Raw genomic sequence first — 23,451 nt, forward strand, 5'->3', positions numbered from 1 at the left:
AATTTTTTAGAGTAGCTCCTTACTACAGTTCGTTACCACGAACTGTTTGATAATGGTTATTGGGAAGTGTACAGACGTTTTCAGGGGGATTTTTTTGGTTTTGGGGGTAGGGTTGAGGGGAGGGGGCTATGTGGGAGGATCTTTCCTTGGAGAAATATGTCATGGGGGAAGAAAAATTCAATGAAAAGGGCGCAGGGCGCAGGACTAATCTGGTCACGTTAGAAAAAAACGTCAAATTCAGAGCTTAATATACAATGCTGGGTGTTCGGAGCCTCTCTATTATGGAGTATAATTTGAAAATAACACAACTATACGAGCGATAAAACATATATACCACAACCATTACTCAACTAACGAAAGAACTGCTAAGAGATAACCCAACTATAAGGCGAAAACAGGTGAAAACTAACGGGAAAATAAACGAACTAAGAGGTGGAAGGGGCCCAGAGAAAAAATATAATCCTTTTCCAATTTTGAGCCTAACTTCCGCAAAGGAGTAATAATGTCAGAAGCCCCGAAATACCGAATTATTTTCTTTTTCCTATAAGACCGGGGTAAATGAAACAGAAACTTACAATAGCGGAAATATAATATACACAATTCAGCCAGATCTTGTCTTTTTTTCAGAATAGGTGAAATACCAGATAGGAAAAGTATTGAATGGTCGCAAAAACTAATGTATAGCAATGCAAGCGCTTTTCGATAATTAAATAAAAAAACAAGTTTTTTTTAACTGCAAGTAAGGAGCGACAGTAAAACTTAAAACGAACAGAAATTACTCCGTATATGAAAGGAGCTTTTCCTCCTCAACACCCCGCTCTTTACGCTAAAGTTTGACTTTTTCTCTTAACTCTACATTTTAAAACAGTAATAAACAGTAATAGAAACGTTAGTTAAAAACTAAAAGTTATAGTTGCCTTTTTATGTAACCGAAAAATTGGAGGGCAACTAGGCCTCCTTCCCACCCCTTATTTCTCAAAATCGTCTGATCAAAGCTAAGAGAAAGCAATTTAGCCAAAAAAGGAATTAATATGCAAATTACATTTTAATAATCTGTTATTCTGATTCAATACAAAAAATTCAATAAGATTGGACAAGTCCTATGGTGGAGAGCCAAAATCAAACATGCATTAATTCAAAAACGTCCAGAAATTAAATGAAAAAAAACTAGTTTTTTTAACTGTAAGTAAGGAGCGACATTAAAACTTAAAACGAACAGAAATTATTCAGTATATGAAATGGGTTGTCCACTCTTCAACGTCTCGCTCTTTACGCTAAAGTTTGACTCTTTGCCACAATTCTACTTTTTAAAACAATTAAAAGCTTTAGCGTAAAAAGCGAGACGTTGAAGAGCGGACAACCCATTTCATATACTGAATAATTTCTGTTCGTTTTAAGTTTTAATGTCGCTCCTTACTTACAGTTAAAAAAAACTAGTTTTTTTCATTTAATAACTGCAAAGAACGATCTTCAATTTCCGATCTTGAAAGATGGTTAACCAACTGCTAAATCAAATTAATCCTTAAAGGAGAGGGGCTAGAATTTTAGGCATTTTTAAATGAGATGCTTTAAAAAACAAGAGCTAAGAGCTCATATTGCAATTGTAACGAGGCAAGAAGAGCTAAGAGCCAAGAGCTCATATGGTATGAGCTCTAACAGAATTCTAAGAATCAATAGATTGATTTAAAAGGAAAATCAGAGGCTTAATGCCGGTCAGGATTTAAAATAAGAGCTCTGAGTCACGATATCCTTCTAAATATTAAAATTCATTAAGATCCGATCACCCACTCGTAAGTTACAAATGCCTATTTTTTTTCTAATTTTTCCTCTCCCTTTAGCGACCCAGATGGTCGAAACGGGGAAAACGACTTTGTCAAGTCAATTTGTGCAGCTCCCTGACACGCCTACCAATTTTCATCGTCCTAGCACGTCCAGAAGCACCAAACTCGCCAAATCACTGAACCCCTCCCCCCAACTCCCCCAAAAAAAGCGAATCCAGTACGGTTACGTCAATCACGTATCAAGGAGATTTGCTTATTCTATCCACCAAGCTTCATCCCGATTCCTCCACTCCAAGTGTTTTCCAAGATTTCCCCCTCCAACTCCTCCCAATGTCAAAAGATCTGGTCGGGATTTGAAATAAGAGCTCTGAAACACGAAATCCTTCTAAATATCAAATTTCATTAAAATCCGATCACCTATTCGTAGGATAAAAATACCCCAATTTTCACGTTTTCCAAGAATTCCAGTTTCCCCTTCCAACTCCCCTGAACGTCACATGATCTGGTCGGAATTTAAAATTAAAGCTTTAAAGCACAAGATACTTCTAAATATCAAATTTCATTAAGATCTGGTCACCCTTTCGTAAGTTACAAATACCTCATTTTTCCAAATTCCCCGCCCCCAACTCCGCCAAAGAGAGCAGATCCGGTCCGGTTGTGTCAGTCAAGTATCTTAGACAGGTTTTCATTCGTCCCATCCAGTTTCATCCTGATCTCTCCGCTTTAAGTATTTTCTACGATTTCTGCCCCCCCCCCCAACGACGCTGGATCCGGTTAAGATTTAAAATAAGAAATCTTAGTTACGAGGTCCTTCTAAATATGAAGTTTCATGAAGATCCGATCACTCCTTCGTAAGTTAAAAATACGTCATTTTTTCTAATTTTCATAATTGCCCCCCCCCCCAATAGAGCGGATCTGTTCCAATTATGTAAATCATGTAACTAAGACTTCTGCTTATTTTTCCCACCAAGTTTCATCCCGATCTCTCCAATCTAAGCGTTTTCCATGATTTTAGGTTCCCCCCACCCCAAACTCCCCCCAATGTCACCAGATCCGGTCGGGATTTGAAGTAAGAGCTTTGAGACACGATATCCTTCTAAATATCAAATTTCATTGAGATCCGATAACCCGTTCGTAAGTTAAAAGTACCTCATTTTTTCTAACTTTTCAGAATTACCCCCGCCCGCCCAACTAACCCAAAGAGAGCGGATCCGTTCCGGTTATGTCAATCATGTATCTAGGACTTGTGCTTATTTTTCCCACCAAGTTTCATCCCGATCCCTCCACTTTAAGTGTTTTCCAAGATTTTAGGTTTCCCCCTCCCAAATCCCCCCACCAATGTCACCAGATCCGGTCGGGACTTAAAATAACAGCTCTGAGACACGATATCCTTCCAAACATCAAATTTCATTAAGATCTGATCAACCGTTCGTAAGTTAAAAATACTTCAATTTTTCTATTTTTTCCGAATTAACGGGCCCCCCACTCCAAACCACCCCCCCAGATGGTCAAATCGCGGAAACGACTATTTCTAATTTAATCTGGTTCGGTCCCTGATACGCCTGCCAAATTTCATCGTCCTAGCTTACCTGGAAGTGCCTAAAGTAGCAAAATCGGGACCGACAAACAGACCGACAGAATTTGCGATTGCTATATGTCACTTGGTTAGTACCAAGTGTCATAAAAAGGTAAGAGACAGCTGGTTTAAAGTTCACTCCTTCTGTTATCACTTTTTCATTCAGAAGGGACAAGTCCATCTACCCAGCGGGGTGTTCATTCGAAAGGAATTTTGAAGTTATCAGCAAATTACGAATCTTAGTCATTAAATGCCATCAAATAAGAATTTTGGCCCGGCTAAGGCCAAAATAAAACTGAACAAAAATAATGAGATAGCCAATGGGTCAAGAGCTATCAGTATGGGACGAGACTTTACCTCGCCTCCCTTTATTTAAAATAATGAATTTGGACTAAGAATGCGATTTGTACGCTGAGGCTGTGAAAGCTCCCCTCTTATTGTAATAATGTGTATACTTTGACACACAAGCTTGAATTCTTATTCTCACTTGTAGCGGTGGAAGAAATAGAAGCATCTTCCATGAGCAAGAGTTCTCCAAGAGGCATCCGAAGAATGCTTACAACCCCATTCAAAAACATCCCCTAAAAATATTTCAAGAAATTTGTACTTTTTAAGGGATGATCGTCATTATTGTTCACTATTAATATGGGCTATTGACCACTATTTAAAATTGTACTTGAAGATGAAGAGCAGAGTATTGAGTTGGTCGGGAGCTCTCTTCATATTTAATAGCCCTTTATGCTATATTAGACACAGACAAAAATCTAATAGGAAAAAAGCTTTTACATATAAAAGTAAAGAGCAGCATTAAAACTTAAACGAACATAAATAATCCTACATATGAGGGAAGCTGCCACCCACTTTTACTCTATATTCTTTACACCGAAAATTCAACAAATCAGGGACATTACGCTTGCTGTTAATAGAGCATAGTTTCAACTTTATTGTAAAGAGAAATAGAATATAATATAAAATAATATAGAAATAGAAATATAGGATGATTTAAGGAGAAATAGAGCATAATGTAAGGAAAAATTTCTGTACCTGTGCAAAATTTTTTGGAAATTCTCTTTCCTCTTCAATGACATGTGCAAAGCCAGATTCATTGCCAAAGTCACAAGAAAAATATGGGAGTGCTTTAGGTACAGCCCGTCTGATATCTCTTCCACGCAATTCAATTAGTTTTTTGTTTTGCGTCCATTCACCTTCTGATTCCAAGATTGCTTTCTAAAAGCATATTACTCATTACAAAACAAAAAGGTTAATCGATCAGAGTAGCAAAAGTTTCAACAGTAACCTAATTAGACCACAGATAGAAAAAAGGTTAAAGATAAGGTCAAAGATTTCAGTAAATTGAAGTTGAATATAGGAAAAAAAAGAAAAAGAAAATTGGCGGTTATATTATCCATTGTCGATAGGATAATTAGTAATCTAAATAATATAAGTAGTAAGAAGACGGGAATTAATCTTCGTGAAAAACCTATTTTTCTAACCTACTTATCATAGCTCATCACAGCTGGTAGTCAACAGCATTGAGTAAACAAAGACCGTAACTCTTAGCAAAATTGGTCCGGTAAAATATAAAAAATATAGTCAAGCGGCATAAAAGTGAGCGTGGAAGAGAGACGACACTGATAATACTCAAAGAGAAAGGAAAGAAAGAGAGGGAGAGTGAGAGAGAGAGAGAGAGAGAGAGAGAGAGAGAGAGAGAGAGAGAGAGAGGGAGAGAGAGGGAGAGGGAGAGGAGAGAGAGAGAGAGAGAGAGAGAGAGAGAGAGAGAGAGAGAGAGAGAGAGAGAGAGAGAGAGAGAGATCCGGTTCAAACCATTTATAGAACATCCCTGTTTAGCAATTTTGAGGGGGGGGGGGGTATTTTATTGTTTTACAATGGCAATTTGTTGAAAGATATTTTGTAATTATTCAGTTTTGACACATGATATGTTGATTCCATTACGTTGATTCATTTCTATTCGGGTCATTACGTTACCAGACACATATTTGGTCTTACGAAAAAGCTTCAAAGTAATGAAACCACGTTATCTAAGTGATGGATATGTCTTCATATTTGCATGTCAAAGTCATTCGATTTTATGATACGAAAGTAAAGACAGGAAACAAAACTTCTCCAAATTGAGCATGAGAAGCAGTAGTATTTAAACTGGCTTATTTATAAACGTAAATTCTGTAAATTTAGTTCATTTAAATTTGGGTTTGCTATCAAGATTTAAGCTAAACTTTGAGAGTAATGATTGCAAACCACGAACAACTCAGCTTGAATCAGCTTATATCAGCAACTCAGCTTGATATACGGATATCAAGGGTCATAACGATTCCTCCCCCCTAAGAAGCTTATACAGCAATTTGCTAAGAGCAGATTTCAGATTGTCTCAATTCCTTTATGGCACAATTAAAAGAACTACACCCTTTCCTACTTTATTAGCCTCCTTATTGCTGGATATTAATTTAAAAAACAGAAACATTCACGAAAAAAAGCTACTCCGAGAAAAATAATGGCCAACATAATAATTCTAACTTAAAATTCTAACAAAAAGAAATTACTATCAATAAATAGATGAAACCCAACAAGATCTACTAATTAAAATAAATAACCACATTAAACAAATCACATCATCAGATTCAGCGTATCAGAATTTCCATCTGCGAAAATATGGATTTCTGTATTTTTTGCCAGAAGAAGGATCAAGGATGCGTGTTTATTACTTTTTTCTCTGTTCTTCCCAGGAGTGATCGTATCGAAACAATGCTTCTAGAAAATCAAGAGAGGGCTCATTTGAACGAAAACTATAAGCTCTAGTTCCCTTTTCAAGTGATCAAACATTTACACAGTCAGCGTTTTTTTTTTGCTATTAACAACTACTCCTTATGCGAGTGCGTTTGCAGAAAGCATATAACTTAAAAAAAAGAAACTAAATTCGAACTCGTAAATGAATTTTCCATTTTTGGGAAGAGAGAGGGCAATTGTAAAAAAAGCTAGATAATTTGATTAAGAAGTGCCTTGAATTAAAGGTTTGAAGTGTCACAGTGTTGGGCCATTGACCTGTGGGTGTTGAGGGGTTAAGTTATCGTCGAAAACGCAGCTATTAAATCTTTCGAATATTTTGAACAAAAATTGGCTATCTGAATTTTTGTATCAGAAGACTTTGGTGAAAGAAAGGGCCTTGGAGGGAGGCTTGCAGTTTTCCAATATTGTGGTCAATTAAAAATGGCACTATAATTTTTGCTTTCCGATCAAATGATCTCTCTCCAGATTTTCTACGATCACTTGTTCGATACAATCATCCGCGAGGGAAAAGGAATAATAGAAACGAATCTGTAGAATTAGTTTTGGAAAAAATTATGTAAAATTCTAAATTTTTGTATATATGAGTGTAAAACGTCTACAGTAGGGTTCTCTGGTATGCTTTATTTACGACTCCTAGAATTTTAGGGGGTGTTTCCCCCTTTATTCCAGAATTAGGCAGATTAATCATGTGGTGATGTAGTTTGCATTCTTTACAACGCCAAAGGATATTGCAATGCTGCTATTGGTGCCCTTTCAGTGCTCTAGGCTTCACGGGCTGATTTTTAGTCACAAGACCATCCTTTATACTGTCCTGTGCAATATTTACTCTTAATGATCATGACACTACCTGACTTGGATATGGATGTAGTTTTGGTTTATGGATGTTCCGTCATTCTGGAGAATCCATTCCAGATTCTGGGGGGGGGGGTAGACACTCATTCAGGTAAATGTTTTTACAGCATCTAAATAGGAGAAATCCCCTTCTTTTATCGGCTACTTCTTCTACTATTAAAGCATACTACGTAAAGATCCAACTTGGTGGTTTAACACTACTAATACTATTACTGCTACTAACAACTCACTACGGCAACAAGCCGTCTGAGACCAACACAGCTGCACATACTCCTCCTCCGTCTCAATCTATTCAAAGCCTCCCTCTTTACACCCTCTCAGGAAGTACCCATTTCCCTCGAATCTTTCCTTATGACATCCTCCCATTCCAATATAGGACGACCTCCTTTTCGTTTGAACCTGGACGGATGGCCGACTAGCACAATCTCTAGCAACATTAAAAAACGAAAGGATATAAAGTAACTCACTTTAAAGTGATTCTTATTAAATAATGCAGTAAATCTGGAGATTTAAATAGAGCCCGCAAATTAAATTATCAATCCTTTTTTGTTTGCTTTGCATAATTCATCTTTATTGTTTGCTTTTTCGTTTGTCTATACTTATTCATTGCAATTTTTCGCTCTTTTTCCTCTTTGAAATCTTTTTCACTTTTTCTTCTTTCCAGTATAATTCCATTGATAAAAGAGCATTAGATCTATGCCCGTTCCTTCAAAACAAATATTTTATGGCTTTTGGGTATTAGTTTGTACTTCCATGAATGTATATACTTTTATTTTGGCGTTTGTTTTTTCTTAATGACTTAAATACTTCTAATATACAAAATCTGGACTTACCGATTCCAGCCATTGGATAAATCTGCCTATTATAACTAGAAAAAAAGGAAATAGAACTTACCTTAAAGTATATTGGTGCAAGATCACCAACTTCTCTTGGAAGAGGGACGCATTCAGTGACCATATGCGGCCATTTTTTCAAGTTCATTGCCGATTCAAAAAAGACACAGTCTTCTTCTTCCTCACTGAGCATAGATACAAGAGCTCTCCTAAATCGCTATAAGGAGAGGATAAGTAAGGAGCTTATTTTGAGCGGATTAGTGTCACACTTTAGAGAGGATAAGTTCATCAAAATTGCAAAAACAGAAAATTATCTGAAAATCTCACCTAACTTTAAAAAATTATTTCAAAACACACTGTTTTCTAAAGTTGGCCCCTTCCTCTCCAAAAACCATGGGTCAGGTATTGCCTGCAAAACCTAGGAGAATTTCCAAAGTTTAGAGGAGATATTTGTCTGAACTTTGGGTAACTGGTTGTCCTATTCTTTTGTGAAGTTTAGCAATTACAGGGATATTTATTAACCTGGGAATCAATTTTTGAATCCTGATAGAAACTCATTATGCTTCATAGATTTAGTGCCACGGAGGTACACTCTACACCTTTAAGTTAAATGGAATCTGTATAGCCCTTGCACTTTTAGTCATCCAACAGAGCTTTAATATTCTTCAACCTTGAGAAGTGTTTTTGACTCACGCAAGAGATTTCCAGAGGAGGGGGAGAATTTTTCGAATCAATAGACAAAAGCTCAGTTAAAGCATTTAAATGGTGGTTACTATGCTTTCTTCAAGAAAGGAAGGTTGTTTATGAAAATAAAAGCAAAACTGGAAATTGGGGAGCAGCAGGATGCTTTCTCTTCAAGAAAAAAAGATGAACAATGATATTTTTCCAGGCCAATAAGACGTTAATTGGTGGTTTTGTTGCTTTATTATGTCTTCTCGAAGAAAGGAAGAGTCTTTATGCAAATAAAAGTAGAACAGGAAATTGGTGAGCAGCAGGATATTTTCATTTCTAGAAAAAAAAACGACGAACAATTATATTTTTCCAGGCCAAGAAATCGTCATTAAGACCCGTCTTAATTGGGGTTCTGTAGCTTTACTAGGTCTTCTCCAAGAAAAGAAGAATCATTATGCAAATAAAAGCAGAACAGGAAATTGGTGAGCAGCAGGATATTTTCATTTCTAGAAGAAACGACGAACAATTATATTTTTCCAGGCCAAGATATCGTCATTAAGACCCGTCTTACTTGGGGTTCTGCTGCTTTACTATGTCTTCTTCAAGAAAGGGAAAGTTCTTACGCAAATATGAACAGGAATGGAAAATGGTGAGCAGCAAAATATTTTCTCTTCTAGATAAAAAGGCGACAAATAATTTCTTCATGCGAAGTAACCGGCTATAAGACCCGTCTTAGATGGCGTAGTCGGTTGCCGTAATTGGTCAATAAAATTAATAAGGATCCTTCATTTTCAGGCAATAGCGTGAATAAGGAGAATTAAGCTAATAATGCTATAGTAAAACACCATTTTAATTTTCTTATTCATCTTAATATTGAAACAATACCCAGTTATAGGTTCAAAATGGTTATTGGTTTGGAAGGAGGGATCCATGATTTTTTCTAATCGTCTCCTTTTTTCTAAATCGTCTCCTAAACTAATAAGGAGGGAGGTAAAGGGGATGAGGACGAGATCTCCTCCAATCGTCTTAAACATGAATTAACACTAGGCAAAACCTGTTCTTCGCAGTTTTTGTATAGGCATCACAAGGCGCGTGGCCACTATTTAAAAATTAAGACGGTGCTTTACAGGCTGAAAAGCCACATTTCATGCGTGTCCGATGTGCCATTGTAATTCAATCAAAACAATAAAATTTATATAGAACCTTAACACACAATAAATCCTCCTCGTCTTTTCAGAATTATTTTCTAAATGGAACTCAAAGAGATATCTTTACCAAAAGCATCAATGCCCTCTTATACCTAACAAGTTCATAGATGTAAAAGAGTTCATTTGACAAATCGTTTCCGCAAGAAAGAAAAAAGAAAGAGATTTATTCAACCGTTGTTGATGATACTTATATCAGCCTTTCCACTTCACTGAGAAAAGGGAAATAGACATACAGACTAGCCCCTTAAAGTAATATCATACTAAGCCTTGTGGACAGAATAAATCTATAATATTTAGGAGTGGAGCAATTATAAAGATATATAGAATTTCTAAGCTTCTGTTACAAAATTTCTTTTTCTCTATGGAACAGCTAATATAGACTTAAGAAGTCAGTCTCAGTGAAAAATAAATTTTCCTCAATGACAAAGATGGAAAGGATCATCTGATGAAACGCATCATCTCTTCTGAAACTTTTTTTCTTCTAATAATAATCTATTTTCTTTTTACGATATAATTACATGTTCACACAGATAGAAGGGCAAACTCTCCGAATTGAAATAAATTTGTTGGCATGCGGTTCAAGCAGAAATATCAAAAGTAAGGGTTGTAAAAGAAAAAGTTAGACCCACTAGAGGAGAGGGGGGAACCTAAAAGCAGGCATTTATAACTTTATTATAACAAATTCATAATTTGTAGAGAGTTTTAGCCTTACAAACGAGATTGGAGGTTGAATCTCGCAAAAAGCGCTTCACGCTAAATATGAGAAGAACAGTTAAGATAAAGGATCTTCCAAGCTTTTAGCAGCCACGTTAGGTTGGAATAGCCCATTTATACAATCTTAGAATTTAGAATCTCAGTAAATTTAAAGCACCGACACTCATATAATGAAGATAATAGAAGTAATCATTTCTTACAAAAATTAAAAATACTGTTACATATCAGTAGATAAATGCAAAAAGAGAACACACAAAAAAGAAAATTAAAAACGAAAGTAAAAACGATAAAAAAAGAATTTACATAGCATTCAAGCAAAACAACAGCTAGGAACGTAGAAAATGAAATCAACTCTGATGAACACCATCAGTATTCAGTGTTTAAGTACTGTATTCAGTATTTAAGTACAGTATTCAGTATTCAGTATTTAGTATTTAAACACAGATGCAGTTTAGAGGAAAATCAACGATACGCTCTTTACACTTTTGGGATCTTAATGAACTCATATACAGAGATTGAAACCGCAGAAGATACGTTTACGTTACGTTAGAAGTTATGTTACGTTTTACAAGTAATAAATCTTCTTCAATAGATTTATTCATTTATTCATTCATTTGTGTTAAACAATTTAACACAAATTCACTAAAATTAAATCACGACACTGACTGCTCTTTGTTAGTGCAAGGACATTACGTATTTTAATGCGGATAAAGCTACATACGAAACAAAAGAAACTAGATCATCATGACATTGGGCAATTATGTCAGGGTACGCCTTTCTTCGAGTAGATCTTGGGTTTGATACCAATAAAGGAAGTGGTTCTCTCTCTTTTCTGATCTTTTTATACTTTTGATTTGGTTTACCCTTTTGGATATTCGTAATTTTTTCATTTTCTATTGTATGAATTTTTTGTGATCATGACAGCCGCCTTCTAATACATAAATTTAGAAATTAAATCTTTGTTAATTTTCATTCTTGTACCTTTCTGTTTTTAATATTAGGATACTTCAGGGAATCAATAGGCTAAGGGAAACAGTCCATAGTTTGATTTTCTTCTCCATTTGAAAGTGTTTACTATTTAAGATACAGTTTTTTTTTTATGATTCATTTTATATTATAATTTCTTTAATTTTTTATATTCCAATAAATTTTTGGTTTTATTTAAAAAAAAATCATTAAAATTTTTAATTCTATTTTTTTATAATATAGAAATTTGTTATATAAATAAAAAAATATTCTTTATATAATATAAAAAATTTAAAAAAATGCTAATATTATAATTTGTTTCTGGAACATGACAATTATCTCTTGATGTATAACTTTATACACGTAAGGTACTTTCTAAAACTGTTATCGGTATTTCCGTTATCAAACGACAGTCGCTTCCATTTTTTTCTTTGGGGTAATATATAATTGTTTAAAAAGACTCCGGTTTGTATATGCTATTTTCATCGCACTTTTAAAGGTACCAATAGTTTTTTCCTAACAAAATTAAAGTTCCTATTTGTTCTTCTCAAAACCGTACTAAGGACTATTCTAAAAACAAATTAAAATCAAATTGTTTCAGATATGGATGACACATTGCAAATCTCAAGTCTCGAGAAATTTATAAACAGAGAATAAGAACTAGCAACTTTCCCGTTTTCTAGATCAAACTGGTCATAGTAAAGACATTAAGTAAAGAGCGACCATTGTCAACAATAACTGGAGATCCAAATAATTTTCAAGCTGATTCAAAATATGTAAAATAAATTAGGTTTGAAGATATCCATCAGAGGATACTAGCATGAAAACAATTCTATCATATTAGAAAAAAGAGGGAAAACCTGAAAAGGAATACAATATCTAAAGTAAATTATGCCATCAAACTTAACATATTTTCCTAAACTTATGCAGCAGAGCGCAAACGTGTGCCAAATAGGGCAAAATTTCATATGATGAAAATTACTATTTAACAATTTCACTTTAAGCAATTGAAAAGCCTTAGGAAAACAATGTCTGTTTCCCAGAGCAAATACACGTACAGTCATGGCTTTTGTTCTTAAGCAAATTACTGAGCAGTCTGTAATTCATTTATCAAAGAAATCGAAGGAAAAAAAAAACAGGGTCGTTGTTACAAGAAATTGAAGAGCAGAACTTAAAACAAGCGGAAATTTAAGTAAATGGGCATGAACTGCTATTGTTCCTTACGCAGAAGTTCAATTTATGGTACTCATCACTTAATAGAATGTTTCATACCTAACAAGTAGATAATTATCATTTAATTCTGCTCCATTGTCTTTCAAAAGAATACTGCAATTTCTAACAAGAGCATTTCTAAAAACGTAGTTCTGCTTAATGCGCTATTTCAACTTCAGTCCAAAGAGTGGGAGTTTGGAGGGATCGGCAACACAATTGAAACTTACAATAATTTAAACCATAATGTTGTTCTTTACTTCATATCAAATATATATCTAATATTTAATTACAAAAAGTAAATGAATATACTGCAAGGAAGATTTGTTAACCTGATGCAAAAAGAGAAAATTTAGGGCATTGTTGAATATGAAAATTTTCAGGCTCATCTTTTCTGAATTGCAGTAATAATAGGAAATTGGAGACTCAAGTAATAGGAATCAAGAAAACTCATACCTGAAAAAGAAACAAGATCAAAATAATTGAGAAACGAACAAGTCCTAAAACTTGTTCGTATTTTAGATTGAACAGCTAGGCAACATAAAGAAAATAAAAATCAGTAACCCGGGGCCAAATAAGCAAAAATAGGGAATCATTATTTACAGAAATATTTAGAAAAACGTGTTTTGAAAAGCAACCCGCTATAGATAGAATGGTATGAAAAAAAACTGTTAAGTTGCCACAAAACGGATAGTAAAGTTGACACATCTGGAGTAGGATAAGGATTCACAGTTCTTATAAAATTAGTAATATTTTAGAGATTTTTTAGACAGGGAAAAGGGTTGAAATGAAGTGATTTGGGAAGTAGCAGTAGCGTAAACAATTACTTCTGAGAGAGTTTTTCTCTGTGTTTAACAAAATTAGTTGAGCTAGGCCAACAAAACTATCACATTTTCAGGATGAGATACCTGAGCTGATTTCGAAAAGTTTGTCCGAAAAGTCATCGTTCACTTTTCTTAAATAAACATAGAAAACGTTTAGAGAGACCTAGGAATCCAAACGTGAGATAAAACAAAAAAAAGTCGTGGAATCCTTGAAAATCTATTATCGGTCCAAAGAGACTTGGAGAAAATCAATTATTTTAAAAAGAATTTAAAGAGGTAGGTTTTAAGATGGGTTATTGAATTAGTTGGTTGCCTCTCGAGGAAAAAAAAAAAACAACTGGAAGCAAAAAAGGGAAAAGATCGACATATGTAGCCAATTTGTTTGGGCGCAAAAAAGAAAGCATCTTTTTGATGTGTGAAATATAGATGGATCTGACAAATGGAATCTGGGTATGAAATAGGGTGGCAAGTGTGATTTCGAAGTGATTGCTATGACGCTATTAGGCAGATGGAGTGGACATGCTACATATCGGACATGCTACATTTCGTTAAAATGGGAATCGCACAGGGATTTATAATTTGTAAAATTGAAGGTTTCCATCCCCTCCTTCACAAGGACGAAGGTTTCCATCGTCCTTTGGTGGAAAACTGGGCACACACTACCATGCAGAAATCATAACTATGCAAAGATTTATAATCTGTATAATCGAAAAGTACAAGGAACTAGATATCCCTTCTGCAACCTTTATAGTAGACAGCAGATGATCCACACTTCTTAAATTACAATCATTCAAAAATATAGACGATTGACGACCAGCATTATGATTCAGTAAACGATCTCAGAACAGTTTCGATTCAAAAGAGGTTTAATGTTTTTACAAATATGAGATTAGCGGAGGATTCTTGGCCCACAGGTCCACGCCAATTGTACAGGTTGTAAATCCGTATATGACTCTGCTGACCCCGTTATGACAAAATATATGTATCTATAGGTGGCCTAAAATACTGAATGAAATAGAAAACAGGACCGTTATTTACCTGAATTTCCTCCCAGACATCTTCATCAGCTTGCACAGAACAGGATATATGTTGAGCCGGAATAATGAGACAGTGTCCAGATGTTAGAGGAGTGTGAGCGGGTAAGGCAAGGTAGGCCTGAAAGAACAATTAAATGGCATAGACTCGTGCAATTGATACCCAATGAACCTATTGTAACTGCCAAACTTAAAACTGTTTTTTGTTATTACCAATTTAAATCAGTGTCAATCAGTAAAATCAGTGTAAAATCAGTGTAAAATCAGAGTAAAATCAGTGTCAAGCTTCGATTAGGAAAACTTAATTCTGAAAACTGAAAAACTGATTAGAAGAAACTGTAACTAGTTACAAAATAGTTACAGCATATTTATTTAGACAGACTCATTGATAAGCTTTTTTGAGTTTAGCAAGACTAAGCTTGCTTGAGTTTTTTATTTTATTAAAATCCTGCAGTAAAATTGAAGCTCTAGTTTTTCTGTGTTATACCTTACTTTAGACTTTCCTGTGCCTCCAGAGGGCTTAGGGCATCCGAGAAGAGTCACTAGTCATATCTCATTGCTGCAGCCACCCAGACATCTTCCCATTCAGGTTCGACTGAGGCATTGATATTTTCGAGGTCAGCCCGGTAGCTGCGTCGTAGGGTATTTTTGGGGCGTCATCTTTTTCTGGTACCACGTGACAACCACTGTAGGACGAACTTCAGTAGTCGAACTTCGGGTATACGGATCACATGACTGAGATATGTCCAGTTCCTATATTTGATCACTTTGGTTATCAGTGGCTAAGATGTCTTCTGTCGTACAGTAGCGTTCGTTACTTTTTGGAATCAGTTGATATTAGGATGCGCCTTAAACCCATTTTTTCGAACAGGAGGAGTTTCTTTTCAAGTTTTTGATCTATGGGCCAGGTTTTAGAGCCATACAAAAACGTTGAGAGGAAGTTACTGTTAAACAACCTCAGCTTGAGTTACAGAGAATAATTCTGGCTGCACCAAATTTGAGACAGTTTCCTGAAGCTGCATTAGCCTGGCCTATTCTTGGCTTGGCTTCTCGCTGACACGATCCTGAACTGTGGATGGTACTTTTTTAAGTACGAGAACTCCATGACGTGCTTTATCGTCTGGTTATTGCATCGTAGGTCGAGTGGAGATCCAATGTTCACCATACTTTTTGTTATGTTGGCATTTATTTTAAGGTCAAAAGTTCTGAATTATACACATACAGAGAAATCTCACTAGAAAGTCTACTTGAAATACTGTTTCAAAAATATATTGCATAAATTGCGGAGCGGTAACATTTGTTCGTTTTAAGTTTCAACTTCGCTATTTACCTAAAACACAAACTTCGTAAGCTTTTGTTTTAATTAATTGATGTCATTTTGTGCAATCTCAATTTTTTATCCAATTAGCGTAGAAAAAACGATTTTTTTTTCTGTTGTAAGTTTCATTTCTTATAACACTTATACTGCCTGCCGAAACTTAAAAGAAATTTTCTATCGTTTCAAAACCCAAATCACGCAATCTATCATCTAATATAATTATTAGGAAACTGCATTTGCTTCTTAGACTGAAAAATTGTCCAATGCAATTTAGTCCCATTTAATCTACTTAGGACATTGTTTCGTATCAGGTGAGATGGGAAACACTTCAGTGATCATAATTTCACAGCCATTTAATTTATGATGAATGCTCCGATGAACAATTATTGATCACCAGCATAAATTGTATCCTTACTTCTGAATCATTAAAGATGTCCTATTAGGTATTTAGTATCTTTAGTCTATTTTTAGTAGGATAGTATAACAGTTTTCAGCCACCTTTGGCCAAAATTCATATCTGTTCACGCAAAAGACGTCTTTTTTTGTCAACAATTAACCTCTTCAACGCCCTGCTCTTTGCGCTAAAGACTCTTTCTCTCAACTCTACTTTTAAAACAGTATATACTTTAGCGTAAAGAGCAGGGGGTTGAAGAGGGAACAGTCCCTTTCATATACGGGGTAATATATGTTCGTTTTAAGTTTTAATGTCGCTCCTTACTTTCAGTAAAAAAAACTTGTTTTTTTATTTAATTTTCGAACGTTTTTTTTAGTTAATCCATGTTTTGATTTCGGCTCTCCAGATGAATAATTAAAGCAAAATTTGTATATTTATTTATTTGGCTAAATGGCTTTCCCATAGTTTTGATCGAATGATTATGAGAAAAAAGGAGGGGAGAGGAAGCCCAGTTGCCCTCCAATTTTTTGGGTACTTAAAAAGGCAACTAGAACTTTTAGTTTTTTACGAAAGTTTTCATTAGTAAAAGATATACGTAACTTACGAATTAGCTTACGTAACAAACTTCTATATTCGTATGTTTTTATTATGTATATGAGAGAGTTCGCCCGCTCGTCAATACCTCGCTCTTTACACTAAAGCTTAAATTTTGTCCCCTGAATCACAAAGGCCGTAGAATAAATATTTGAAATTACTAAAAATACTCTAGCGTAAAGAGTGAGGTACTAGGAGGAGGTGAACCCCTTATATGCGTAATATTTTCTGTTCATTTTAAGTTATAATGCTACTCCTTACTTTCAGTTGAAATATTTATATTTATTTCTATTTATATAGATATTTATAATATTATATTTATTTCTTTTCATATTTATTTTTTCATTGTTTTTTTTAAATAATGTTAGAAAATGCTGCGCCCCCTTCATGAAAATCTTCTTCCCCCATGACAAATCACTACATGGAAAGTTTCCCCCCATAACCCCTCTTCCCAACCCCTCCTCCCAACCAAAAAATCCCCCTGAAAACGTTTGTACACTTCCCAATAACCATTACTATATGCAAACACTGGTCATAAGTTTGTAACTAGCAGCCCTTCCCACGGGGACAGTGGGGGAGTAAGACGTCCCCAAACACATAGTTATAGGGTTTTTCGACTATGCTGAATAAAATGGATATCTCAGAGTTTGATCCGACGACTTTGGGAAGAAAATGAGCGTGGGAGGGGGCCTAGGTGCCCTCCAATTTCTTTGGTCACTTAAAAATAGCACTAGAACTTTTCATTTCCGTTCGAATGAGCCCTCTCACAAAATTCTAGGACCACTTGGTCGATACGATCACCCCTGGGAAAAAGAAAAAAACAAAACAAACAAATAAACACGCATCCGTAATTTATCTTCTGGGAAAAAATACAAAATTCCACACTTTTGTAAATAAGAGCTTGGAACTTGTAGAATAGGGTTCTCTGATACGCCGAATCTGATGGTGTGATTTTCGTTAAGATTCTATGACTTTTAGAGGGTGTTTCCCCCTATTTTCTAAAACAGGGCAAATTTTCGCAGGCTTGTAGCTTTTGATGGGTATGACTAAACTTGATGAAACTTATATATTTAAAATCAGCATTAAAACGAGATTCTTTTGATGTAACTAATGGTATTAAAATTTCGTTTTTTAGAGTTTTGGTTACTATCGAGCCTTACTACAGTTCGCTACCACGAAATGTTTGATTGTTTTTAATTCGCCTGGAGATAAACTGATGTAGAAATAAATGATAAAGCCTGTTGCCATCGTAGCTAAAGGGTAAAAGCAGCATATGTGTGTTATATGCTTCTTCTGTTGTACTATTTTTATCGTGAGTTACGGTTTTGCGACTCTATAATCAGGGAAAAAAAATAAGAGAACATTAAAGAAAAAGATTGAGAAAATTAGAAAAGGTAATAGTTTCCAGTCCTCTTTGAATTCGACTTGTATTTGTCAAACACTTCATGATAACGAACTGTAAGTAAAGAGCGACTCGGTCCTATAGTAACCGAGACTCTAAAAAACGGAACTTTGATAATTGATACATCAAAAGAATTGACTTTTTATGTTGATTCTAAATATATATTTTTTTATTAAGTTTAATGTTAACCATCAAAAGCTACAACCCTGAGAAAATTTGCGTGATTTCAAAAGAGGGGGGGGGGTTATGCACCAAAAGTCAAGCAATCTTAAAGAAAATCAAACCATAAGATTCAGCATATCTGAGAGCCCTACTGTTTAAGGTTTCATGCCCCTATCTGCAAAAATGACGAATTGCGTAATCCGCCAGAGGAAAGATCACAGATGCCTGTTTATTTAATTATTTTATTTACCATGGGTCATCGTATCAAACCACTGGTCCTAGGAGATCACGAGAGCCCCCATTCGAACAGAAATCTGAAGTTCTAGTTCCCTTTTTAAGCAACAAAAAAGAATGGAGGGCACTACCTCTCTCCCACCCCCCTCTTGTCCACAAAGACATCCAATCAAAACTTTGATATAGTCATTCGATTCAGTATAGTTGAAATGTCCAATAATTAAGCATTATTAATTTCCTGGCATGATTTGGAAAACAGTCAGAAATCAAATAAAGAAAAATCGATTTAAAGTAAGGAGTAACATTAAAACCTAAAACAAACAGAAATTATTCAATATATGAAGGGGACTACTCCTTCCTAAGCCCTCGCTCCTTAGACTAAGGTTTGACTTTGTCACAATTCTTCAAGAAATAGGCTACTACTCAAACACAAGGACCGTTGACTTTGAGAGAGAAGTATTTCCAAAGAACTTTAAGACTTTAGCGTAAAGAGTGATGGTTGAGGGTGGGATATTCCCCCTCACATACACATTAATTTTGGTTTATTTCAAGTTTTAATGTGGCTCCTTATTTTCAGTCAAAAAACTTTTGATTTTATTTAACTCATACAAAAGACGTCTGTGGGTGCCATGGGCCCAAATTCTAAGTCTGAAAATTAACAATAGTTGTTTGCAATCCGTCTTAAGACACGTTGATGTACAATTAAAAAGTAAAGCATGTTTCCATTGGGTAGCTGAAGGTTAAATGTGGTGTTCATGTGGTATATGCTTTTTGAAACTATTTTTGCATTTAAATCTATATAACATGAAATAAATGGTTTACAATCGACCTTTTAAATTTTTGCGACTTTACCCTCATAAAAAAAACAACATAAAATAAAACAACATTAAAAAAACAGAAAAAAATAGATAAATCCATAAACACAACTACGTAAAAAAAGGATATGAAAAACCAGCCCAGAAAACTAAATTAGTAAAGCACAAGGGATTTTAACATGAAATGAGTATAATAAATACTAAAGTCCTTTTGTAAGTCAAAGTTGCAAGTGACTATATTCCAGTTTTGCAAGACAAAAAAAAGGCAAGACAGTCATTTTATTAATTCTCTTTTAAAATCTTTTGGGTTTCCACAACGCCAGCAAATTAGCAACGCATCTGAAAATAAATCTTTATCAAAGAGAGTTTATTTCAAAGCCATAAAAAAAAAATAATTCTGAAGTTCCACAAGAAAAGTTTCTCAGCCATCCCTCATGTTTTACAACTAAATTTCAACAATTTATTTCTTGTTCTCATTTTTTTTTTCAGTTTCCATATCGTAACGTTTGATCCTGCTGCAGAACAATATTATTACTTTTATTCTATATAATATTCAGCGGTCTGTACCTCAATAACGGTAAGAAAAGATAAATCAAAACGTTGCATTGGGATTGTGAGACAGAGAAAAACGATTCCCTGAAGTTTACCAAGTTCCCACATTTTTCTGAAAGGAAAACGCCATTTTTTTCTAGCCTACTAAACAGTATAAACAATAAACAAAACGAACTTGTCTTGGCTCAGAAGAAAAACTTGTTAGAGATCATTAGTGTCAGAACCATGTAAAGCACGAATATGGAGTCATCTTTTAAGACCTGAGACCGCATAAATTTCAGATATATTTCTAAGAAATAATTCTAAAGAGATCTTTCTGGAAACCCTACATTTTGCTTTTTCATTTTATTCTTAAGAAATTTTCGATTAAAATCAGACTTCCTGAGATTTCGTATGCGAAAATTTGTCTTAGAAGTATACTGAAACAAGTCCTTCTTCATTCGTCTTACAGGTGGGGGAAATGGAGGGTGTTTTGCAGAATTTTGGCATTTGTGCATCTACCGAAATGGTTCGTCGGATCTAAACTAAACTTGATGAGATGTAAAACTTAGAATCGGTTTTGTGCCTCTTGGGTATAGATAAAAGCTGACCTCAGTTGGCGGGGGGAGAACTTTCCCTGCAACTGGAACATCCACCAAAATAGATTGCCCAATCAAAATCAAACTTAGAACTGAAACCTATTGTCCTATTATTCCTCTTAGAGCCAAGAACCTGGCCTCAGTGGGGGATAGGAAGGTAAGGAAGAAGGGGGAAGCGAACCATCATCACAAATTTATCTAACAGAAGGTGTTATCAGATTTCAGTGAAACTTGGTAGAAACTACGAGTAGGTGTACTAGTTGAATATTTTTGGGGAGATCCCGTCTGATATGACCCCTGGTGGGAGGGGAGTGGACAGGGGGGTTCTAAGTTCTTGTGATTAGGAAACCTAGAGAAAGGGTTATCAAATTTCAAATTGTATGCTATGTTCATTCTACACGTTAATAGCTAGTCTGCAGCACATATACCATATTTCCAGAGGCGTCACTGGCAAAACACTGAAGGAAGCAGTTGACATCAAGGTTAAGTTTTCTTTTCTGGGCTTTTGAAGTTCGTAACCGATGCAACCTTTTAGAAAAGGGTACATTCCTTTTGTTTGTAGCAAAACCTACAAGAACAAGTTTCCTGTGTCTGTCTAATTTATTTATAAAAAAAAATAGTTAGTCACAAATCAGTCAAAAACCAAAATTTTGTGGAAGCAAGAACTGAAGTCACATTTATGCTTTTTCGATGATCAGGGTCAATTCTGCCTCCGTTGGTAATGGGGGAGGGTGATTCCATTCTTTTTATCACAACAAATATAAAAAAAATACCAAATTTGGCGGCAAGTGAAAACTAAAAAGCGTTATTTTGCAAAACTGGATGTGATAGACCAAAAATAGTTAAACTTTTTAAATCAGAAAAATCCTGAACATTCTTTTTGCAAAAAAAATCTAAGACTAGACAAGCTGACAATTATTATGCAGGGATAACTGAAACATCAAGGCTAATTACCTTAGATCCAACTGAAACAATTAAATGCTTAATCGTTTCTCTGTTATCAAGACATCGATTACAACCTTCCAATGCACGACTTTGCTGTTTATACTCTTTGATAGCGTGTTGTTTATCTTTTTCGGCTTGTTTAGCATCACTTTCGTCCATCTGCGCCCTTGAAATGAAAACCTCATCAACAGTGTAATCCTCATCGGTTTTGTCCAAACCCTGAAAAAAAATGGTAAGCTCAGGCACCCAAAAATCACAGTATCAGAACTGGTTGAAAAACACAAAAAGATAACTGCAGGTCACGTTGGTTTGGTTGCATTTTTTTGTCTCTTATTAGGCTACAATTTTTTACTGCTTTCGCTGTTTTGCAAGAGTAAATTTTTCTTTTGTTTTTCTTTTTTTCTCCAATTTTTTTTCTTTTTTTTTTGCTTCTTGGGGATAAGAAGGTGTTCTACAATAGGTCTTCTTGGGGATGGGGGTGGTCTACAATAGGTTCTCGAATATGCTGAATCTGAGGGTGTGATTTTTATCAAGATCACCTGGCTTTTATCTGGTATTCCCTTACTTTTTTCAAAATCAGGCAAATTTTGTCAGCGTCGTAATTGCTGATGGGTAACACTAAACTTAATGATTTGTAAATATTTGGAATGAAGATAATAAGCTAATTCTTTTAATACATCTATTGATATCAAAATTAAGCTTTTAGAGTGTTGGTCACTATATAGCTGTATTCCTCCTTCCTTACAGTTACAGAAAACAAAAAAGAAAGCAAAGGAACACTTTGGTCACGTTGGTTTCGGATTGTTATTATATTTATATTTGATTGGTTGCATTTTTTTGTCTCTTATTAGGCTACAATTTTTTACTGCTTTCGCTGTTTTGCAAGTGTAAATTTTTCTTTTGTTTTTCTTTTTTTCTCCAATTTTTTTTCTTTTTTTTTGCTTCTTGGGGATATACTGCTTGCCTATGACTATGTTTATACGTTCAGATACAGTGTATGTGAACTTACCATAATTGCCGAGTCATATATAAACGGTTCAGTTAATAAACTAATTAATCAGGTAAAATGAACACGGGTCTTTAAATGTAGTTTTGAATATTTAAATAATTTTTTATTCACTTCCAAAAATTTTTGCACATAAAAGATTCTCAGAATACTGTGTTGTTCAGCTAGAGGGTGATATTTTATATAAGTTTCGTTTTACAGTGTTTTTTCAAGTCTTTTTTACCGGTCTAAAACTGTTTTACAAAACTGTCTGAAATCGGAGTTAATATGAAGACTAAATTGTAAATTGTTCCGCAATCAAGACAGTAAACAATATTAAACATAACAACAAGCAACTTAGATGTGATTGTGAATATTTTCTTGATTTTGTGGTCCATGTTGTGATTCTATAACATACAAAATTCTGAAAATATTCTATTATCCAGTTAGTGGAGGATATATTCTTTTTTTCGCATTTCGCAAAATAAACTCCGTCATTATAGTGTCAACACTACATCGTTCTTCCAAAACCGTTTTTACATATCAAAAAACTTATTTACCAGTGACGCTGGGCTTACCTTTATTCTGAAGACGCCATTATAAATGGTTGAGTTGCCAAGAAATGAAGTATATAAGATAAACAAGAAATAAATTTTTGATGTGATTGTACATATTCATATAATTTATTATTGATTTTGTGACTTTATTTCATACAAAATGAAAAGGATAAGCTTTGCTTTTATTTGTCAAACAGTTCGTGGTAACGAACTGTAGTAAGGAGCGACCCGGCTCAATAGTAAACGAAACTCTAAAAAACGGAATTTTGATGCTAAAAGACACATCAAAAGAATCGGATTTTCATGCTGATTTTAAATATATAAGTTTCATCAAATTCAGTTTTATATCTTTGTCATCAAAAGTTACGAGCCTGAGAAAATGTGCCTTATTTTGGAAAAAAGGATTGAAACACCCCCTAAAAGTCATAGAATCTTAACGAAAAT

At 34.8% G+C, this 23,451-nt stretch overlaps 1 protein-coding gene across 1 annotated transcript in view; it reads right to left on the reverse strand.

Moving 5' to 3' along the window:
• LOC136025268 (CWF19-like protein 2) overlaps nt 1-21,703 on the reverse strand; it is a 45,729-nt gene extending 24,026 nt beyond the window's left edge. Inside the window, exons 1-4 of the mRNA XM_065701129.1 lie at nt 21,475-21,703; nt 14,476-14,592; nt 7,906-8,061; nt 4,402-4,584 (exon numbers count right to left, since the gene is read on the reverse strand). Of these exons, the coding sequence (XP_065557201.1) occupies nt 4,402-4,584; nt 7,906-8,061; nt 14,476-14,592; nt 21,475-21,624 (606 nt within the window). The 5' untranslated portion in view covers nt 21,625-21,703. The remainder of the gene's footprint in view (nt 1-4,401; nt 4,585-7,905; nt 8,062-14,475; nt 14,593-21,474) is intronic.
• Between the last annotated feature and the right edge of the window lie 1,748 nt (nt 21,704-23,451).

The sequence above is a fragment of the Artemia franciscana genome, chromosome 3 (genome assembly GCF_032884065.1).
Source record: "Artemia franciscana chromosome 3, ASM3288406v1, whole genome shotgun sequence".
NCBI lineage: Eukaryota > Metazoa > Arthropoda > Branchiopoda > Anostraca > Artemiidae > Artemia > Artemia franciscana.